We start from the raw sequence: 22682 nt of genomic DNA on the forward strand, positions 1-22682 counted from the left end.
CTTGTATGAATTGATGTATTGTTATATATATCAACTAAAGGATAAGCATTCAGTGAGCATTTTAGTTTTCCTGTTTTCTGAAAGTATAGGGGAGATAACCTAGAAATATATATTATTTGAAATGTGTCTAAAAATAGGAAATGCTTAAACATCTTTTACTGCGACTGCCACCTCTGGCGTCGTGTTGGGTGGCTGCTGTGTTACTTTTAACAAGGTGCTTCCTGGCTGACCTCTCTGTGCAGCTTGAGCCTCCCACTTAGTAACCACAGCCGGTGTTCTGATGTATGCCGTGTGCTTCTGTACACTGAGAGCTTTGCACTCTGGTCGTGCCGTAGGTCATCTGATGAGAACACACCTGGCAGTGTTAAAAGTCCTGCTGTGTTTTCTTTAAAAGAAATTCTTATGTATTTGTGTCTTTTAAGTTTTACAGCAAATGAGCTTTTAGGCTTTCCTTTGATGTCACTAGTAGTCAGCGTCCGCCAGGTTAGAGTCAGGATGGTCATGCCGCAGGTCTGAGTTCAGCACCGAGTACAGTAGTCGGAGCTCAGTGCGAGGCTATGTAAGACTCCTGCAGAAAAGTGGCCAGGCAGGCGCGTGGCGTGCCTTTCCTCTGTGCTGTCAGACAGGCCTGGGCAGCCAGGAGATGCTCACAGCCATGCCAGCACGTTGCCCTTGGTGTTGTACAAGAACAGGGCAGCTCTTTCTTAAAGGTGATGTGGCTAGAACCCTGGTTTTCGTGCACAACCAGAAATACGTCAGGTGTGTAGGAAGGCAAATTTGGGAGTAATCCCAACAGTTACTTGTGCTTAAGTGTAAGTGGCCTGTAAATCGGCTCACTTCCTTGGTACCTGGTTTGTGGTCTCCATAAGTATCATTTCCTCTAAAAAGATCTTACTAGACCCTGGAGATGAGGCAGATTGCTGGTCTCCCATGGGGTGAGGGAAATGGGATGGGGGCATCCTGTCCGTTATAGAGCAGAGTGCTTCTGATGGCCACAGGATAGTTGGAGGGTCCCTGAGGGTAACAACTATAGTAGGTTGAGGTATAGCAATATATCTAAACCCAGGAGCTCAGCATGACGCTAAGGACCCTAACTAACTAGGCACCAGGGTGCTTAGGAGACAGTTGAGAGCATCGGCCTTATTAGGACCTAGATTCAAGAAACTAGTTAAGCAAAATGCATAACATGAGACAGTGGGAGACTAGCTAGGTGATTGCAGTATCAAGGAATTACTGTTAATTTACTCGACTGTCAGGCATAGTGGTACACACTTGTAATCCCAACTGCTCGGGAGGCTGAGGCAGAAGGATCACAAGTTGAAGGCCAGTCTGGGCCATATAGCCAGACCCTATCTCAAAATAAAAAATTTTAAAAGGCCTGGGAGTTTAGCTCAGTGGCAGAGCACCCCTGAGTTCAGTCCCTTTATAATGCCACACTGCACACATTCCCACAGTGTCCTTAGCTTTTGAGGATATACTGAAATAACCCTGTCTTAGATTTGCCTCTGCATGAGTGGGTACAGATGCAATGAGACATAAGGGTATAGATGGCTGGCATTGACGCTGTTGGTGCCGAGTGGTGGGTGCCGAGGCTTACGTGCCATTTGGATGACTTCCATATTTGTTTCAAGTTTTCCTTAGTGAAATGTTAGAGAAGAATTTACTTGGGCTGGGGTTGTGGCTCAACTGGTAGCGCGCTTGCCTGGAGTGCGTGCGACCCGGGTTCGATCCCCAGCACCACATACCAACAAAGATGTTGTGTCCTCCGCCGAGAACTAAAAAATAAATATTAAAAGTAAAATTCTCTTAAAAAAAAAAAAGAATTTACTTAAATTTGGACTTGTGGAGATTTATAAAAGGAACTTAAAAGTTGAGAAATGTTGTGGGGCAGTGTTGCATGCCTGTAATCTCTACCACTCAGGAGGCTAAGGTAGGAGAATTGTGAGTTTAAGGCCAGCCTCAGCAACTTAGTGACACACTGTCTCAAAATAATGTGGCTCAGTGGTAGAGCACTTGGCTAGCATGTGCAAGGGCTTGGGTTCCACCCCTAGTACTGTCCAAAAAATAGATTAATAAAAGTTTTCCTCAATATAAAAAAAAAGCACTCAATTTTAAATGTTTTTTTTCTTTTCTTTTAGGGTATTATAGGTCTCTCTATTTGTTGATCAACAGCAAGCTTCCATCAAGTATTGAATATTCTGATTTATCTCGAGTTCCTATAGCAAAAATTTTGCTGGAGAATGTCCTAAAACCGTTGCACTTTACCTACAGCTCCTGCCCAGAAGGTGCAAGGTGGGTGAGAGGGGGTGGTGGAGGGGCGTCTCTATGGGATGCTGCTGTGCATATAGACTTGAAGGTCAATCTCTACTCCATCAGTGTGGCTGAGTTCACAGGAACAGCACTAGTGTGCTCGGTTGTCCTGTAGCCTCACAGGGTTCTGGGATTCTGGTGGCCTGGTTATTGTCAGCTTCCCAGTAACTGTCAGGATGTGGCAGTCACCTGACTAGAGAGGCTGTGGATTAGGCTGACTTCAGGTTGGTCACCTGGATGGGTCGAGGAAGTAGCTGTCAGTCAGAGGAATGTTCAGCTAATTGGCTGTCCCTTGGTGAGCCACGTGCTCTGGTGTCACAAAGCTCTCCTTTTCCTTTCCAGGCAGCAAGTTTTTTCAGCCTTCACAGAGGAGTTTCTGGCAGCACCTTTTACAGATCAGATTTTCCGCTTCGTCATCCCGGCCTTAGCAGATGTACAGACCGCTTTCCCTTACGAGCCCTTTCTGAATGCACTGTTGTTACTAGAGAGTAGATGTTCAAAAAGGAGCCGTGGAGCACCGTGGCTTTTCTATTTTGTTTTAACTGTTGGCGAAAATTACTTGGGTATGAAATGCAAGATACATTTTACCTGAACTCCTACGTAGGTAGCATGAGCAGATGAGCCGGGAGAAGGCTGCGCTGTGGCAAGTGTCACGTGGTAAAGATGGCTTCCTGGGTGGGGCCTGAGCAGGGCGCTTTGCCTTGTCCCTGGGCTGGTCTCCAGGCACAAAGGGAAGGCTGCTCTTTCGGCCTGCGTTCTCTGAGGCCATCTATCGAGAGCGACATGCTCGTGGGTTTTTCTAGTGTGCCCATTCTGGAATCAGAAGGCTTGCTTCTGGGAGCGGTAACTCCTGTATGCGTGCACGGTTAGAGCCGAGGGACCTAGGGAAGACGAGACTGGTTTCTCGCTCACCCTAGCTGCCTCTGGGTGGCCTGTGATCGTTCAGTTCTGGCCTGTCTCCCTGGAGGTAGGGACAGACCCCACAGCTTGAGGACTCAGACTCGCCAGCCTGCCCGCCTTCACACACTTTGTGCACATGGTAGTTGTCACCCATCTTCTGACCAACCCACAGAAATTGGATTCCCTCAGTCCCTCCTTAGGTTTGATGATTTGTAAGCAGCTCACAGAACTCAGGGCAGCATTTCTGATGGCTACCAGTCTGTTACAAAGGACACAGATGGACAGCCAGAAGCAGAGACTCATCGGGCCAGGGAGTGAGGAGGGCACACCGCCTCGAACGCTCCCTGGTACCTGTGGGTGGGAGGGCAGGCTGTCGAGGCCCCCTCGCCCCCATCACCTCATCAGCGTGAGTTCAGGCTGCATCCTCGGGATTCCCCAGGGAACCTCTTTGCTTTCAGGACACCTAAGAGTTTTGGTTGTTCTGGGACAAGGTCCAAATCTGCTTCATAGCAAAGCACAGTTGGAATTTTAAACACTCAGTTCAGGCTGAAACGCCTCCTAGGGTAGGAGGAGGTCACACCTGTTCCCTTCCGTGGGTGGCACTAACTAGAGCTGTGGTGCTTGTTTCTCCAGGGGTGCTCTCTGAGGAGGGCCTGCTGGTGTATCTGCACGTGCTCCAGACTTTCCTCTCCCAGTTGCCTGCCTCCCCTGCCGGCGCCAGCTCCCACGACTCCACCAGCGACTCTGAGGACGAGAGCGAGGAGGCCGACAAGCCCGCCAGCCCTGTAAGTCCACACCAGGCCCTGAGACACACCGGGAGCCTCTCTGGCTCCCTGACCCCAGGGCCCTTCCTCACACCCACCACCCTGCGTGGGTTTCTCTGTGTGTGTGAGGGGGGACGTGTCGGTGTGTAGCTTGGTCTTAGCTAAGTCAGGTCATTTGTGTATTAATTACTGCTCAGGAAGCATTTCCTGCACGTGAGATTGTTGAGCCCAAGGTGAACTCTCCTTCCTGTCCTGTGAGCCCTGCTGGGCGTGGAAGGCATGTCAGGATTACTTTGGAATGCGTGGTCACATCTTTAAGCTCCCCTTCCTCCTTTTCCCTGATGTTAGGGAGTGAGCCCAGGGCTCTGCAGCTGAACTTAGTATCCCAGCCCCCTTTGTTCTGTTTTACTGCAAGTCATACAGGCATTATAATCATGGACACCCATGACATTGTGTTTGCTTAGATAGAAACCTTAGGCTGACCATTTTTTCCTCCTAATTGAGATGGCACGAGGTGAGGCTATAACAGGCTGCTGGGTTTTGTTCTCCCTCTGGAGTCTCGTACTGACACTGCTCACTTGAGAGTGGTCTGGGTGGTCTGGGTGGAAGAAGACTTCAGTGTCTGTTGACGTGAGGGTAGGTCAGTACTGTCCTTCACCAGACAGCTTTTTCAGCCGGAGGGGAAGAGCAGCACAGGGTCACTGCCAGGGTCACGGCTGGTTGAGGGCTCCTACGAAGAAGTGAAACTGAGTTTTTTGGTGGGTGCTGATAATGTCTCATCTGTCAAGACTCAGAATTGTGCACCAAAATATGGATTCCGTTGTAGAGTCAACTAAAGAATGAGGTCTGTAGATAGAATATAGGTAAAATTTTTGGTTTTAGAAGAAAGTAAAATTTTTAGGTTGCCTTCCACAGAATCTATGAAAACGGAGATTTATGTAAACTACTGCCCGTATGACAAAGAGGGCATAGGCTGTGTTAGCAAGGGAGGCGGCAGGCACTTCCTCCTCTGCTGGACGTTGCCGCAGGGAAACTCTGTGGAGACCCCTAAGCAGAGGGAACCACAGGCCCGCTGGCTGAGAGTGTGCAGCTGACACTGACAGTGAGGCTGTTGGTGAGGGTTTTTTTTCTTGTTAAGTCTGTGGAAAAGCTACTATGCTTTACTTTTCCTCTTTTTTAATACGTAAGCTTTCAGGGCCTATTGATCACATGGCTTTGTGCTCTCTCTGATCCTCTTCATTTTTCCCCTGCCTGGGTCTTGTCCCTTCTCTCCTGCCCGCCTTGGGATGGAGGACTAGTGGCCACGTGGGAGCTAAGAGTCCTCCTTTTGTTTTTAGCCAGGTCTGCTACATCCTTTTCGCCTATGGCCTGATTTGGTTGTCTGAGGTTCTTAGGGGTCAGTTTGCCCTGAATAAACTTCCTTGTCCTTAGGATTCTGTGTAATCTGTTTACTTACATGTATAATTGAGTTTAAAATTGTACACTCCGGAACAGCGGTGCCCATGTGTATGGTCTGACATTCATGTTGCTCCTTAAAGACTCAGGTTGACAGGTGGAGTTTCGGCTTTTACTGTGAAGCAGTGTTCAGTTGACGCTGTTAAGTTTGGCCGAGTATTGTAAGTGATAAGACAAGCTAGGCCTGATGTTTCCAGCTGTGGGCAGGAGGAGGAACCTTTGGAGTGCCTTACCCACAGGAGCTGCATGCACAGCCCAGGGCTTCTCTCAGCAAACCACTAAAATGGTGAAGGCTAAATTTACCACGAACGCCCTTTGATTTAAAAAAAAAAAAAAAGTTGTTTGATACTTTTACTTACTTTGCTTAAAATAATCTCTGATAATTTAAAATGGAAATGCCCTCTGAAAGTAGTATGGATTTACCATGTTTGCTGTCTCGGTACAACTCACTCTACCATGTATGAAATGAAGTTTTCATAAAATGTAAATACTAAGCCAGGTATGGTGGTACACGCCTGTCGTCCCAGTGACTCAGAGGCTAAGGCAGGAGCATTGCCATTTTGAGGCCAGTGGTCAAGTACCCTGGCTTAATACCCTGTGCCCACACTGCCCAAAAAGTCAATACTGAAGAAGGTCGTATTGGCAGGCAAAAACTGAATGTGACAGTTCTGTGTCATCCAGTGTATAAAACTGGCGCGAGCAGTGACCTAGAGAGGCTGCCTGTAATGTCCGTGGTCTCGGGTGTTCCCCATTTTCTCCTGGAAAGCGTGATGTTGGGGGCAGGCGAGTTCTAGCAGTGCCCGCCACTCAGCAGGACTTGTGTGTTTCAGGAGGACGGCAGAGTCTCTGCCCCATACATCACCGAGGAATGTCTGAAGAAGCTGGACACGAAGCAGCAGACCAGTGCCCTGCTGAACCTGGTGTGGAGGGACTCGGCCAGCGAGGAGGTCTTCACCCGGATGGCCTCCATCTGCCACACGCTGATGGTGCAGCACCGCATGATGGTGCCCAAAGTCAGGCAGGTCTCTCTGGGGTCCGTGTGCAGAGCCAAGCATGCCCTGGCCAGGGCGCAGGTCCCCATCAGTTCAGCTATGTAGAAGATGGAATTTTTTTTTTTTTTTTTAAACCAACTAATACTGTTGGCATCTTTCCTGGCCCCATACATGCTGCCTCAGCAAGTCAGGTCACATCTGATTCTGTAACACCTGCAAACGAGAGTGTAGACCAGGCTACCTGTCTTGAAAGTTGGACGCAGACCTTTGTGACAGAGCCAGTATGTGAACATTTCTTCTTGGGCTGTTTTCATAACAGCTGGTTTATCAGGTTGCCCTTGGTAGTTTACTCTATAGGTAAATGTTTGTTTTACAAAGCTCTGAGATAAACTTTTGGTTGGGACTAAAACAGATGCCCAACTTTTTTGTAAAGGTGGTTCATTTGAGCTTAGATGGTCTCAGCGGTGGTCCTAAGCTGTTTCTTCCCATTTGGAGTGACAGTGGCTGGTTGGGCTGTGTCTTCCACTTGGAGTGACAGTGGCTGGTTGGGTATCTGAGAAACAGCTGGGTGTAGTGCAGAGCAGAAGCAGCCGTTGTGCTGATGTCGCACAGGCAGGCTGCAGAAAGTACCACCTGTCAGTGGGACCTGTGCAGATTCCTGTCTCCCATGGAATTCTCTGCAAAATATCACCCTGTCACACACACAGAGCGGGTCCTGTCGGCCAGGAAAGCATTCTCTGGCAAGGGCCAAGAGAAAAGTGCACCAGCTGTCAGAGTGGCCTGGTGAACGTTCCCTGGCTCTCTGCTGCCCACTGCAGTGGGAGAGGCAGGGCACTGTGAACTGTGACCAGGTCATCCTTAGGCTCTGTACAGGCAGTTGCTGCAGAGCTGGGGGTGACCCTAAGCCAGGGCCTCCTTGCTCTCATGTGCCACAGAGCCTGCTGCTTTGGGTGGTGGCCAGTAGTTGACTCTGCACTGCCCTGGACTGAGTGCCCCAGTGAACTGCTTAGGGTGCTGAGTGGGTGGAGCCCCTTGTGTACCGACTGGACCTCATGGGCACAGCACCTATCTCTTCCAGGAAACCAGTATTGAGAGTGTTTCCAGAGCTCATGAAATAACACATAGCCTTGCTTTAACTTTTGTAGATTTTAACTCCTTTCAGATTTGATTTTTTTTTTTTTAAGTATTTAAAAGATGATTGACATATCCCAAGCTGGTAACTCATCCTCAACTCCTGTCTGGCTAATATCAGTTCATCATCTTTCTAAAGCTGGGGTTTGCAGTTTTAATTTCTGTTTTACATTGATTGTTAGTGTAAAAGATTGTAGAGTCCCATTTAGACTGGTATGCAAAGATTTCCAAGACAGATGTGTGCATGAAAAAGGAAGATTAAGAGATCAGTACTCATAATTACCTCCTTTTTGTGTAAAAAAGAGGGAAAGGATAAGAGTATCTGATGGTATTTGTTTAGAGAAACGCACAGAGTGGGCACTAATGAGCATGTGTGTGGAGGTCTTCACAGCCCTACTGTCTCTGTGCTGCTTGAATGTGGGTGAAGTAAAGTAAGTTGCTAGCTGCTGTTTTCATTTGTTTTTTGAGGTGCTGGGAATGGAACCTGGAGCCTGTGTTGAGCCACATCCCCAGTCCTAGCTTCTTTATTTGAGAGGACATTGCATGTCTTGTTATTGGACTTGTGAGTCTGAGGAAAATCTGGATTTAAAGTTATTTTTTCCTTGTACTGGGAGGGCAGTGCTTGGCAAGCATGCAGGAGGCCCTGGGTTCAATCCCCACGCTGCAAAAAATATATTACTGCTTAAAAATGTGACTAGATCCTAGATGGTTCCTTTGTGGGATGGGTCCAGGAGGACACTGTCCAAGTCCCCCAGGTCTAGTGGCAGCAGGGTTTTCAGGCAGGGACCTGAGGCAGCCTGTCTGAAAGTGCCCACTGGGGGGCTGTAGCCCGAGTGCCTCCTGTGTCGTTCTGTGGGCCAGTGGGAGGTGCGCCACTCTGAGCTGAGCAGGGCCTCAGTGGCCTCATGGGCGGGCTGGGTGTGGCGTTCTACATTCTTTTTTTTTTTTTTTTTATATATATATATTTTAGTTGTTGGCAGACCTTTATTTTTATTTATTTTTATGTGGTACTGAGAATCAAACCTAATGCCTCATATATGCCAGGAAGTGCCCCACCACTCAGCCCCAGCCCCACATTCGACATTCTTCATCCTTCCTCTCTCGGCCCTTCCACCCACTTCCTCCGCAGATGCTCCTCTCCTGCCTTCTCTTTCACTCCTGGGTTTCTTTGGGGTCTCCTTCGTGGGTTCTCTCTCTGTCTCAGTGTTTTGAAAGCTTTCCTTCTTTTTCCTTTACTTTTTCAGCCTTTTTCTTTCAGTTGATTTTCAAGGTGATGTCTTTCACATAACAGCTTCACCTGGGTTAGGTCGACTCTCCGGGTTCTCTTTAGCCTGCTGACACCTTGGTGCTCCAGCTTCATGGAGAGGTAGAGGGAGGGACCTGTTCCCATACATCCACACACCTCCCTGAGGCCCTCCATCCGTCCTGTGCTGGCGAATGTCCCCGTCATTCATGGTGCCGTCTGTGCCCAGTCCTGGAGCCACAGTGCCTTGCACATGAGTTAAGCACATGCAGGGACCCTGCAGCATGCCTGGAGCAGGCCCAGCCTCTCAGGAAGTCCCTGGGCCACGCTGTCCTGGGGAGTGGACTTAGACTTTCTTCCAGCAGTGTCCTGCCTGCCTTCTGTCTGCCACACTAGATTGTTGGAAGTAAAGCCACCTTGCTTAAACCTCACGGTGACTCCCTTTGCTTTCAGAAACACTTCCTATTCCTTGGACTGTGCATTTTTAGCAGAGCCTTTCATACCAGATATTTGGAGTCACCTCTGACTTGACCTGTGGCTCAGGCTGCTTTTCCCAGCCTTGCTTGATCTCTTGGTTTTCGATCACCCGTCCCACTTCTCCTACCCTCTCCTTTTACACCCACGGGTGTCTGCACCATACCTCTGCCCCTCGTCCTGGTCTGTCCCGGAAGAGATGGCCTGGCATGTTCTTCTAGGCCTGACTGTTTGCTCTAGCAACAGGTCTAAAAGCTTTGAAACAGAGTATTAAAGGTATTGTTTGAGGGGCCAGGACAGTTGGCACCATAATTTGCCTATAGTTCTTATATAAATACATCAAATCAAGACATCCCAGATCAATTCTATATGTTTGATTCCCCCCCCCCAACAAAAACTAGTAGAATGAGCCAGCGTAGGAGCACCTGGTGCTGCTAATCACACTTTGGAGCTGTGTGCCCTGCACAGGGGCTATGTGTGCCCAGCACAGTGGATGTCTAGCAACAGCAAATGGTCTTTTACTCTTGGTTTACAAGTTCATGGTTTTTTGGTTTGGGGTTTTTTTAATTTGTTTTACATAGTTGTACAAGTTCATGTTTCATGCTTTTAATAATGTAGGATAAAATGATTATTAATAACTTGAATGGACAAAAATAGATTTCTTTCATTGTATATGCAGAATTAAATATTATATATTGATAATGTGATTTATAAAAAACATTTATAATGATTTTAAAGATGTACTGGAGAAAGAAATAAATTTATTTCTTTGCCGTTGATTTCATGGTTGCTTTTGTTAATATTTTCAGTATAATGAATGGATTTAATCAACTATTGATCATGTTAAAATTTGCATTCTTTCGTGAAGGTCAAATAAAACTAACGAGTATTTTATTTTATTTGTACTGCCACCTCCACAGCCCTTTTTAGTTGTTATTTTGAGACAGGGTCTTGCTAAGTTGCTTAGGTTCTCACTAAATTGTTGAGGCTGATATCACACTTGTGATCCTCCTGTCTCAGCCTCCTGAGTTGCTGAGATTATAGGCAAGCCACATCTAGCCAACATTCCTTCCTAAAAATCATATTTTCCTACCTATGTCTTACTGTGAATTCATGTTACACATGTTGAGATTTTTTTTTGACCCTTGCATTAAAAAAAAAAAAATGTTCATAGGAGATATTTTCTGATGATGCCGCTATAACTGGAACATGTCTCCTGTCACAGTGCAGCACTCAGCCCAGAGCCAGTTCAGAGTCCAGCTCTGCCCATTCTTCAGAGTTCTCCAGTCTCTAATTGGTGTGATAGAGGAAATGCTGTTAAAAACTTCTTAGTTTTAAAATGTCTTTTTATATAGAAATAATTTTTGAGATGTTAAACTTATTTTTTGTGTTTGTTTCAGGACAGTGACTTCAGTCGGTCATTAGGTAGAGATTCTAAGTGCATACCATTAGTGTCCCTGTGAGCAGGAGACCATGTCACAGCATGTTGGGGGAGCAGCCTCAGCCTGTGTGGGTGCCTCAGGCTGCCCCGCCGGTGGCTCTGCGCCAGGGTCATGTCAGACGGGAGCTCGCTTCGAGGTCACTGTGGCTGTGTTCTTAATTGGGCCTTGTCTTCAAGTACAGCTTTCCTTTACAGGAAGTGCATTGACTGCCTCTCTTTGTCCCCCACTCCCGTTTCTTTTCAGGCTTCTCTACAGTTTGGCCTTCAATGCCAGGTTTCTGCGGCACCTTTGGGTCCTCATCTCTTCCATGACAACACGGATGATCACAGGGTATGTACTGCACCTGCTCACCTGTGGGCCTCCTGCTGTGGCCCCCATGCCTGACACAGTGTGGCAGGAGGGCGTTTGGAAGTGCTCGGCTTTGTTGTTTTAGAGGAAAAATTCTGAATGGTCTTAATTTCACACACACCAAAATTAGTGCCTTGTTTTACAGTTATTTTTATGCATTATTAAGAGTAGCTCAGTTAATAGAGTGCTTGTCTCACATGCACAAAGCCCTGGGTTCAATCCCCAGCACCACCAAAAACAGAATATGTCTTTATCCTAGTCATTTTAAACTTCTTTGTTCCATGTGAATTTAGTATGCTTTTTTTTTTTTTTTAAAGAGAGTGAGAGAGGAGAGAGAGAGAGAGAGAATTTTTAATATTTATTTTTTAGTTCTCGGCGGACACAACATCTTTATTTTTATGTGGTGCTGAGGATCGAACCCAGCGCCCCACCCACGCCAGGCGAGCACGTTACCGCTTGAGCCACATCCCCAGTCCTTTAGTATGCTTTTGACAATGCCTGTGTAGATTTGAAGCAAATTTAACATTATGCAGTACAGAAGTTGATTTGTAAAACTTCTTGAAATAATTTGATTTTTACATGTGAATGATTATATAACTTGAAAGCCAGAATCTTTATCTACATATTTTGAAATGTATGTATAACAAGGGAAAGTTTCATGTTTAAAGGTATTTCCTAGTGTTAGGAATACCAGGGTGCTTCAAGATATCAAGCATGTGCTTAGAAGCCGGTGGGCAAGGACAGCATTACTTGTGCCAGAGGCAGAGCCTCCTAAGCTGGTGGCAAGCACCTGGGTGGGCAGCCCACCTGCCTTTGTCCCTGATGCAGTGCTTCCCCTTGCCCTGATAGGAAGAGCTGGGGTTCCAGTCTAGTCAGCAGATTTTAAAGTTGGGGTGGGTAAAGGGAAGGTCTGCAGTTACAGTGCTACATTTGGGTCCAGTTAAGACTAAATGCTGTATCATGAAAATGGACCACCTAACTTCCTGTTCTCGGGAGTTGGGCATGGTGGCCACACCTGTAATCCCAGCTACTTGGAGGCTGAGGCAGGAAGAACAGAAATCCAAGGCTAGCCTCGGCAACTTAGAAAGGCACTTTCTCAAAATTAAAGCAAGCCAGGCACCGTGGCGCATGCCTGTAATCCCAATGACTCCGGAGGCTAAGGCTGGAGGATCACGTGTTCAAAGCCAGCTTTAGTAAAGGCGAGGTGCTTAGCAACTCGGTGAGACCCTGCCTCTAACTAAAATACAAAACAGGGCTGGGGATGTGGCTCAGTGGTCAAGTGCCTCTGGGTTCAATCCCCGGTACAAAAAAAAAAAAAAAAAAAAGCAACCCCTGGGAGCCTACTGCAGCCCACACTGTGCTGCAGAGTTTCTCCCCAGTCAGAGTCTCGACTGCTCTGGCTGCACTGTGATTCAGGAAGGGACACACGTGACTCAGTTATTGAACACTAAAATGCAACTGCATGTCCTGCTAACTGGCCGATGAGGACAGCAGTCACTGACCAACCACCAGCTGGCATCTGGCTCCTTCTGTGCAGGGCAAGAATGGAAGGAAGAGTTGGTTTTTCATATACACGAGAGGTTGGTGGGTTGGGGTGAGGGTCTGGGATTTCTGCACTCCATTCCTCTGCAGTCCAGTTTGGTCTGTAGCATGTGGGTGGTGTGCAGCAAGACCCTGTGCTGAGATGTGTGCCTTTCAGTCAGTCCCTGTCAGCCCCTGAAAGATTGGAACTGGGATTTGGTCATCTGCACGAACTGTGCTTCCTAACAAAGGGGATCGTCACTGTGGACAGCATCACTGTCCTGCTTTGCTTTTATTTAATCTTAAGCATCTGTGAGGAAAAGAGAGGGTTTGTTTTGTTCTTGTTTTTTTCTTCTTCATTGGTTGGCTTTAGTTTTTGGTCTCTGGGATTGAACCCAGGGGTGCTTTACCCCTGAACTACATCCCCACCCTTTTTACTTTTTATTTTGAGACAGGGTGTGTGATCCTCCTGCCTCAGTCCTCCCAGTTGCTGAGATCACAGATGTGCACCACAGTGCCTGGCAGTAGGGAGTTTTTAGTGGTGACCCCACATCTGCTGAAACTCAAGAAGGTGGAGTGGTTTATCTTGAGCCATACTTGAGCACCTACAGACAAATGAGAGCCACGGAGGATACCCTGATGTCTAGAATATTTCTGTCTGAAATAGGAGGCTTTGAATATGTGCCATTGTGCTGTGGTGCCAGGCAATTTCAGCCACTCCTGCCTGTGTCAGCCCTGAGAGCCTGGGTTTTCATGAGTGACAGGTTTACTTAGGGCCGAAGGACACTGAGGATTGTTAGGACAGGAAATTATCATTTCCCAGTGAGTATCCCCACTTAGCAACAGAGACACCACCAAGGACTGCCTGATTTGTTTATGGCATTTGTCTCTTGGTGAGGAAATGGAGTCCTTGTGTATGAAAGAAAAATGAGATATTGTTAATTATATTAAATTAATAATATTTTATAAGGTGATAAAGTTATATGGGTTTTTGAAAACAATATTTCTAAAAAGGCAGTTGAGAACTTCTTTTATTCAATTTATTCACATAAAGTCCTCTCAAGAACTGTCCTGTATATTGATATCTTCCTATTATATATGTTTCATATTTGCTGTCAAGAATAAAATTTTAAATGAAATACATAAATTTTTTGAATGTGTGGCACTGGGGATTGAACCCAGAGTCATTATGTCACTGAGGCACATCCCCAGCCCTTCTTATTTTTTATTTTGAGACAGGTCTCTAAGTTGCCAGGCTGGCCCCACACTTGTGATCCTCCTGCCTCTGCCTCCTGGGTCCTTGGGATTACAGGCATGCGCCACCGCACCTGGCTGAAGTACACAATGTTTTTGAGAGAGGCACTGAATTTAATTTGAAAATAGTTTTGCAACCAGACTTGCACAGCAGAGTCCTGAGGGAATGTGTTGAGAGCTCTGAGACTTGGGCCTGAGACCCTTCTGCCCTGCAGCTGGGCTAGCTAGGCACAGCCAGCGTGTCTAGCTACTTGTCCCAGTGAGCAACCGTTTCAGCGCATCAGACATTTTTGCGAGTGATATTTTTATTCACATACTTCACCTTAAATACTTGCTGTTGGAGTTGGACCCCGGGTGTCCTCCTTGTCAGGTTTCAGGAACTCACAGCCAGCTGGCTGCCCTTTTCTGGTGGGCATCCCTCTACCAGAGCCTAACGCCTAGGTGCTCTGTCCCATGTGCTCAGCATGTGCAGATAGGCCAGCTATCTCGAGTAGTGCTCAGGATTTTAGGCGCTCGTCCACTTGGTAGGCAGCTTATGTAGAAGGCAGGAAACTATTTAAGGTGCTGCTGGGTCCCCACAGATAGTGTGCAAACCTTCATTCTGAGGGTAGAAACAGGGGGCAGGGATTCGTCCCTGACAGTAATTCAACCAGCTTTCCCAAGTTATAAATCAGTGTCTTTTCCATTTCTATAAATCATGGACTTTTAATCTGCTCATAAGTTTTCTGAGATGGACCCTGGGTCAGAGAGATCTGAGTCTGTGTTTACAGCAGGAAGCATGGTTGTTTCATCGTGCCCCAGCTGCAGGTCCCCACCACACACGGGCCGTCTTTACCCAGTCAGAAGGACCCCTTCCTCTTGCTGTCCTCATGGGGCTAAAGAGAACAAGTGAGTGCTGGTTGATCCCCAGGGGTTCACATGACCCACATGGTGTCCCTGGAGCATGGTTCTGGAGCCGTGCACACAGGACTCTGAGCGGGACTGAGTGAAGTGGGCCCAGCACTGCTTAGACTCAGGAAACTGCCCGCCTGGCTGCTGTACTCCCCTAAATAGTGTGTCCTCCTAAGTAGTATCAGTTATTTTTGTGGTTTTTCATTAAGTGGCCAGGAAACTAAAAGGTACTGACCATTATTTTTACGAATATCACCTAAACGTAGGACATTAAATTCTTTTTTCTTCTGCTTGTCAGCAAATTTTTTGCTGAACGCCACTATGTGGGTAGTGCTGCACAAGGCCTGGTGGGGAGTCCTTCTGGAGGTGTGAGGGCCGGGCTGGGGACAAAGCCAGGGTTGTACAGTTAAGTTAGCCTCTGCCTTCCCTTTGACGGTAAGGTACGATTGCCATTCTCTGTCCGTTTTTGTGTGTCCCCACTGCGTTTTATTTTGGATGGATGGCTTTCCTCCCTTAACTCGCGGATTGACTGATTGTCCTGCCCAGCGTCAGTGCCTGGCCTGGTATGTCTGCCATGTTCGGGCGTGCAGAATGGCAGCTGGCCCTGTGGACCTGGTCCTGGCGGATCTCGCCATGTCAGGGAGGCGTGAGGGTGGTACCATGTAGGTTTGCTAAGCCAGGCGAATGGGCCTGCGAGGAGACATGGAACTGTTACTAAATGCCCACCAGTTGAAGAACTGGACTTGCAGAGGGGCAGGGAGAGACTCCCACTGAAAGATATGGACTCACTGAACAGGTCAGAGCTCTTCAGAGTGGTAGAGACCTGCCTTCCCTAAAGGCTGCCCCACCACTGTGCCACCTCGGTGCTTGCTTGGCTCAGAGGGGGCCAGCAGGAGAGGAGTGGGGCTGGCAGTGCACAGGGGCACTGAAATGAGCCAGCCGAAAGCAGAAACTGCAGCGTGGAGCTGTTTGGAAAGTTCCCGATGGTGGGAGCTCCGTGAGTCTCTGGACCTCTGCTGACTGCCAAGTGGAGAGGAGGCCGTGGTGCTCCTGGTAGGAGGGAAGTCCACGTCACCCTCCCAGCGCCCTCTCCAGGGCCTCGGCCTTGGGCTGAGTGCCCCCTGGCAGGAGGAGCAGTCCTGAGGGAGAGCCAGGTCTGTACCCCTGACTGGCCGTGTTGCCCCAGTGACTTTGCCTTGCCTTCAAGTCATTTTACTATTAATGTAGTTTTCATTTGTCTAATATCATTTCCTAATTAGACCCCAAACTAAACCTGTGATTTTAAAATAACTGGATAGCCCTTTTTCTCCCTGTCTCCACCCCAAGGTCGATGGTGCCGCTGCTCCAGGTGATATCCAGGGGCTCTCCCATGTCCTTCGAGGACTCGGGCCGCATCATCCCGCTCTTTTACCTCTTCAGCTCCCTCTTCAGCCACTCACTGATTTCCATCCACGATAATGAGTTCTTCGGCGACCCCATAGAAGGTGAGCGTTCTGAGGAGCTCCTTGGCTGCTGCCCGGAGGCTGTCAGTCTTCTCAGAGAGTGGGCAGCTTCCAAGCCTTCGCAGTGTGCATGTTATGTTGAGAGAGGGGAAAGGGGGCTGGTTGGAAACGGGGGTGTTTGCAGTTGTAGGGCAGAGGCGGTCGTCCATGATGCCCTTCACGCTGGAGGAGCTGGTGGCCCTGTCCCGCTGCCTGCGCGACGCCTGCCTGGGCATCATCAAGCTGGCCTACCCGGAAACAAAGCCCGAGGTGCGGGAGGAGTACGTCACCGCCTTTCAGAGCATCGGTGTCACCACCAGCGCTGAGATGCAGCAGTGTATACAGATGGAGCAGAAGCGTTGGATTCAGTTGTTTAAGGTATTCCTGGGGCTAAGTAAGCCTAGATTTGTTTTTGGCCTGATTGATTTCAGAAGAGTAGAAATACAGATTTGTTTCAGGCATGTTTCTTAATTTACAAAACTTTTTAAGAAAAGTTACCTTTATTTTTATATTTGCCTCATTTTAATTCCTTGTTTTTGATATTGTCACATGCATCTTGTAAATTGTCAAAGAACTTTCTTTGATTAGATAAGGTATAAATGAAAATTTTTTAAAGTTTTCTCTTTTTTTGTACCAAGGATCAAACCCAGGGACACCTAACCACTGAGCCATGTCCCCCAGCTGTTTTTTGTAGAGGCAGGGTCTTGCTGAGTTGCTTAGGGCCTTGCTAAGTTGCTGAGGCTGGCCTCAACTTATGATTCTCTGCCTCATGCCTCCCAAATCTCTGGGATGATAGGTGTGTGCCACTGTGCCTGGATAAATGTTTTCCTTTTTATTTTTCACTAATAGATCTCAAACAGCTTTACAGTTTTTCATCTTTTTAAAGGCAGAGTAACAAAGGTAGGATTGGTCACTCATTTTTAATGCTAGGCGCATATGAATCATGCTAAGATGAGTCGTTCTCACACGCAGAAAGTGGGGGCATGTTCCTTTGCTGGGTGCTGGCTGGGAACCAGCACCACTGGGAGTGTCACTGCTGTGGCGGGGAGAGGGAGGGTGCTGCCTCGTCAGCAGCAAACGCCCCTCGTCAGCTGAAACTGCTCATTAACGGAGGGCGGGCAGACGTGGTGCACTTCCCAAATTGAGTGCTGGATTTACAGCTCCTCTCCCACCAGCGACCCCGCGCCCGGCAGCGCTCAGGCAGAGCCATCGACTGTCCCTCCAGGTCTTTTATCACTGCTTTTGTCAAGCTATCTATTTAATTGAAAGAAGTTAATTGAATGAAAATGATCAACTAAGCTTGTATTAATACTGCTAATGGAACTTTCTTCTTGGCCATGTTTGGAGGAAGATGTCAAGCTAGACTTTAGGAAAGGCCCATTAATGCTTGCACTTAACCTGATGGGCTAATTAAGGAATGCTTATTCATCCTACAAGTCCAAGAGTCTCTCTGCAGCCCATTCTGCCTGATTTTACAACACATTTCACTTAGGAGCATGAGCATTAGCAGCAGTGAAAGTAACTGATAATGTTTTGATTGCGTGAATACAGGGCTAATGCATCATTGAATTCATAATTTGAACAGATGGGTGTGATGCATGTTTGCACACTTTTTTTTAATTACTTATCTCTGTCTCTAAGTAGATGTTGAAGTTCACATGTTGAGCCCTTAATATATCCTTTCTTAAAAGATTGACGGTTATGTGATTTTTCCAAGTTAAAAATAAGCTCTCACCTATTCAGGACTTATAATTGTTGTGGGAGCTTCATCTGAATAAGAGCGATAGGGTGGCGTATGTGTTTTCCTTTTAGGTTTTAATTGAACTCTGGGATCTTTGCTGGAAACGCTTTCCCTCACGTGGGAGACCAGGCTCCGTGCTTGTGCCAGATGATTCCGTTGTTTTACAGCACCTCTGGAGAGTGTCATAGTTTCCTATGACAGGCTTATCTTTCAGGACATAGAAATCTCTGTATTTAATAATGCTATAGTAGTTATTTTCTACCCTGGCCCTATTTTGTTTTGTTCAAGCATTAAATTAAAATTTTGTTGCAGTGACTTACTGCCACTTCGTTAATCATTGAAGATTTTAGGAATTAGTGAAGAGATCACTGGTTTTTTGGTTTTGTTTGGTGCTGGGACCAAATGCAGGTCCTGTGCATGGTGGGCTAGCACTCTACCACTAGCTATACCCCCAGTCCTGAAAGTTCACTGTTTTTGGCATCCAGTTGCTTTAGAATTGAAATCATTATCACCAAGACCTCTTGGGCTAAGAATAGACTCATTTAAAGGATTCCTGGGTTTTTTTGATGGAAAATCCCACCCCAAATCATTTTATACTTCCTGCTGTTAAGCCAGTCCTTAAAAATGATAAAAATCAAGGCATAATCCATAATCAAGCTATTAGGTTTTCTAATAAAACAACAACAAAAAAATGACCTTTATTATGAAATACTCAGCAGCACTTGCCCCAGAGTGGGTCCTCATTCTAGGCAGTGTTCCAAGCTTTGCCTCTGCCCATGCGCTTCCCACAGTGATTCTGTGTAGAAAAACACTCATCCCCCTGGATAGCGGTGCACAGCTGGCAGTAGGTAGAGTCAGCTGCTCTTCCACATTTGCCCTCTGAAAACCAAAATGTAATTTTACCAGCACTTTTTAGGTATTATAGGGCCCAATCCAAATTGGAGTATCCAAGGTAGAACCAAGTAGCAAGGTGAGCACGCTTGGCCAGCGACTTGCAGCCTACCCCTGACTTTGACAGAACTGCATGCAGATGAGGCCTGACCCTTCTACACCAACCATTTTCATTTTTCAGCTGGTGATGGTCCTCCTGAACTAATTTGTGTGAGAGGCTCTGGTGACTGGTCACAGAACATAGAATTTTAAGTGGATAGAGTCATCTTTCTTTGTCACTAGAAGAATTGAGGTCAGTTTCTAAGCCCTGAATTGACACTGCTAAAACAGTTTATGCATTTATCAAATTTATAAACTCCTCTTGAAGTGTCATTTATAGCTGTAATCACCTTAGCACTGGAGTAGACGGAGCTGTGCTGGCCGCCTTCGTGGGTGCCCCTGCATGCAGGAGGAGCCACCCAGCACTGTGGCCCACAGATGAGTCCTCGCCCTCCCTCTCCATGCTGGTCCGCTGGTAGAGCGCTGTGGTGTCCGTGACTCTCACTTCCTTGGTGTGATCCGTTTGCATTTTTCTGGGGTTTTGTTTTTGGTTTTGTTTTTAACTTTTTTTGTGTTACGGGGGTGGTTACCAGGGATTGAACTCAGGGGCACTTCACCACTGAACCACATCCCTAGCCCTATTTTGTATTTTATTTAGAGACAGGGCCTCACTGAGTTGCTTAGCACCTCACTTTTGCTGAGGCTGGCTTTGAACTCGTGATCCTCCTGCCTCAGCCTCCTAAAAGGCCCCTGGGATTATAGGTGTGCATCATCACTCACAGCTTTTTTAAAACTTTTTTAATACAGGAAAAAATTAAAGCAACAACAGTATGCTAACTACATTCCCTGCCTGCTGCTATTAACACTCACTGTTAAAAAGAAGGCAGAGCCTTCTACCATACTTTGCTCTTGAAGAGCTGGACCATATCCTCCCCTGTCTTGGAAGGCTGGTTTGTTGATTTTTATTTTGGGGGTGGGTGGGTTACTGGAGATTGAACTCAGGGGCACTCGACCACTAAGGCACATCCCCAGCCCTATTTTCTATTTTATTTAGAGGCAGGGTCTCACTCAGTTGCTTAGTGCCTCGCAGTTGCTGAGGCTGACTTCAAATTCTCTATCCTCCTGCCTCAGCCTCCTGAGCCGCTGGGATTATAGGTGTGTACCACCATGCCCAATGATTTTTATTTCTTGACCACTAATTAAGCTGTATACTTTAAGAAGTAATTTTGTAGTGTTTTAAACACATACTGGAGAATATGTTATCTTTTAAGATCTATCACTTTTCATGTGCAAGGCTCTGGGTTTGAGCCCCAGTATTACAAAAGCAACAAACAACAAAATTCCATGTATAATAATTTTTTAAAATATTATTTTTAGTTGTTGATAGTTATTTTATTCATTTATTTTTATGTGGTTCTGAGAATCGAACCCAGTGACTCACATGTGCAGGAAGAGCCCTCTACCACTGAGCCACAACCCCAGCCCCCACATATAGTAACATCTGTTTGTTTGTTTATTTATTAGTTGAAGTTGGACACAATACCTGTAATTCATGTATTTTTATGTGGTGCTGAGCATCGAACCCAGGGCCTCGCACATACTAGGCGAGCAGTCTACCCCTGAGCCACAACCCCAGCCCCGCCACATAGTAATTTTAAACAGACAATAAATAAAGGCCTTGCGACGTCAGTAGTCCCTGGGTCATCTGACCATCTATGCGCCGACTCAGCCCATGCAAGTGGTCACAGAGGGTCCCTGTCCCCACAGTGTCACTGTAATGAGGAAAATAGGCATTCACCGTTACTCTGATGACGGCCGTACTGAGGGCTGGAGCTGTGGGCGAAACGCTGAACGTGCATGTTCTTAGTCGTGCCACTGGTGTTCCTGGGGTCCGCTTTGATGGGCTTTCTGTGGTGGAGTCAGCTATGGGAAAGAGTCTCACTTGCTCTTTTTGCCTCAGTGTGCATTTTCTTGAGTTCCTGTGAATGAAGTGCTGCTGAGTATGCTTAGTTTTGAGTCTCTTGAAGAATCAGCCATGCTGACTGGGTTTGTCTTTATTACACGGTTTGGGTTTTGCTTAGCAGATCTTACACATCATATGGAGACGATGTAATTTCCTCTCCCGATTGCCTTTCAAAACTTGGACTGTGGGGGCTGGGGTTATGGCTCAGTGGCTGAGCGCTCACCTCACATGTGTGTGGCACTGGGTCGATCCTCCGCACGCATACAAAAATAAATAAGACAGATATTGTGTCTATCTACAACTAAAAAATAAAAATTAAATTAAAAAAAACTTGGACTGTGTACTTACCTTTTGGTTGCAATAGTGTAAACACCAGTTGTTTCATTCAGAAGTGTCATAAGAGGAACTGCATAACAGTGTATGCATTTCTAAGTGTTGAGTAATTTGTTACTTTCTGAGCATTTATGTAATCTAAGGTTTGGGGATTTTGTCTTCGTATTGCGGTGCTGGGAACTGAACCTAGGGCCTTATGCCTGCTGGGAAGAGACAGCAGTTAGTACTGACCATGCTGTGGGTCAGAAAGAACCAGCGCTGGGCCTCCAGAGCTGCAGGAGAAGGTGTCATCAAAGAGCACCGCAGGGTCCAGGAATGGCCAACTCCAGGTCGGCCCTGATGCCGGCCTGAAGCTGGCTCTGTACTCAGAAAGGAAGTGCTGCTGTGGTATCAGGGTAGGACTTAAAATGCCACCATGTAGAAGCCCCATCTCAATTGGTAGAATATCCACCAGTTAAAAGCCAAATTCTAGATCTTGAGAGGCTTTCCCCATTGTAGTTCCACCTGCATATCCAAAGTGCTCAAATGTTCCTTTTTCTCTGCCCATTGGTGGGTTATCCAAGCAGTGTCTTAGAGTGAGTGAAATGCAACCTGTCTGACCCATTTTCTTTGGGCACATAGAATTTCTGGCATGCCTGTATACCGGGATTTGTGCTTAATAAAGATAGCACTTGAGTCTCTTATCACAGGTACATGTTAACGTATGGAATTGTGGTGCTGTTTTAAAGGGGAAGCTGCATTGAAAATTGGTCTTGCTTATCCAGCGAATGTGTTCAGAAATTCTCACATCACTCTAGTTTTCTTACTTCTGTGATTATTCCAAATTATATTTTATTTAATTGGAAGCAGTGTGTACACAAGCCTGGCCTTAACAGAAAATTCCATTATAATCTCTCTTTGACTCCATAGTAGTTGTATGATTGAATCCTGGTTATAGAGATTTAAAACTTTGGCTTTTCAGTTTGGGTGTTTGCCTTTATTACATGGTACTTTACTTGTAATAAAAGTGTAGTATAGAACTTGGGTCTCTTTTAGGTAGTGCTGTTAGAGCTCTTTAGTCATCTGCTGAAAAACTGACAAATAACTTCAGATCCCAGATCAGTGCTCAGGCACCTGCTGGGTGCCCTGTAGTCATCTGGGTTCTGTTCATAGAAGCTCCCTGTGCAGCCAGAGAGGAGCTTTGGCTCAGTGAGGAGCATGCTGCTCTTGAACTAAGCTGTAGGATGTGCCAGAGTCTGCCCGCCAGACCCCAGGGAGGCAGGCCACCTCCAGAGGCTCTGTGAAGGATGCCCGAGTTGTTTTCCCTGGAGATCCTGGGGCTGCCTGCCCCCAAAGCACCCCATACAGTGTTTCTCAGAAAGATAAGAAAAATTTTACACAGTGGAGAAAATTGAGCTGGCCTTCACTTTAATTCAGATAAACTGGTGTGTCCAGGTTTGTGTTGTAAAGTGTGATCACTGTCTCCGTGTGGCTTTTAAGGACCATCGTGTGTGCATGCTGTGGGGGGTC

General features: G+C 46.8%; 1 protein-coding gene across 1 annotated transcript in view; it reads left to right on the forward strand.

The window, feature by feature from the left end:
• Ube3c (ubiquitin protein ligase E3C) overlaps positions 1–22682 on the forward strand; it is a 93679-nt gene that overhangs the window by 31707 nt on the left and 39290 nt on the right. The window contains exons 7-13 of the mRNA XM_077795907.1: positions 2139–2292; positions 2653–2873; positions 3844–3995; positions 6260–6447; positions 10955–11041; positions 16052–16209; positions 16352–16584. Coding sequence (XP_077652033.1) covers positions 2139–2292; positions 2653–2873; positions 3844–3995; positions 6260–6447; positions 10955–11041; positions 16052–16209; positions 16352–16584 — 1193 coding nt within the window. The remainder of the gene's footprint in view (positions 1–2138; positions 2293–2652; positions 2874–3843; positions 3996–6259; positions 6448–10954; positions 11042–16051; positions 16210–16351; positions 16585–22682) is intronic.

Source organism: Urocitellus parryii, chromosome 3, assembly GCF_045843805.1.
Source record: "Urocitellus parryii isolate mUroPar1 chromosome 3, mUroPar1.hap1, whole genome shotgun sequence".
Taxonomy (NCBI): Eukaryota; Metazoa; Chordata; class Mammalia; order Rodentia; family Sciuridae; genus Urocitellus; species Urocitellus parryii.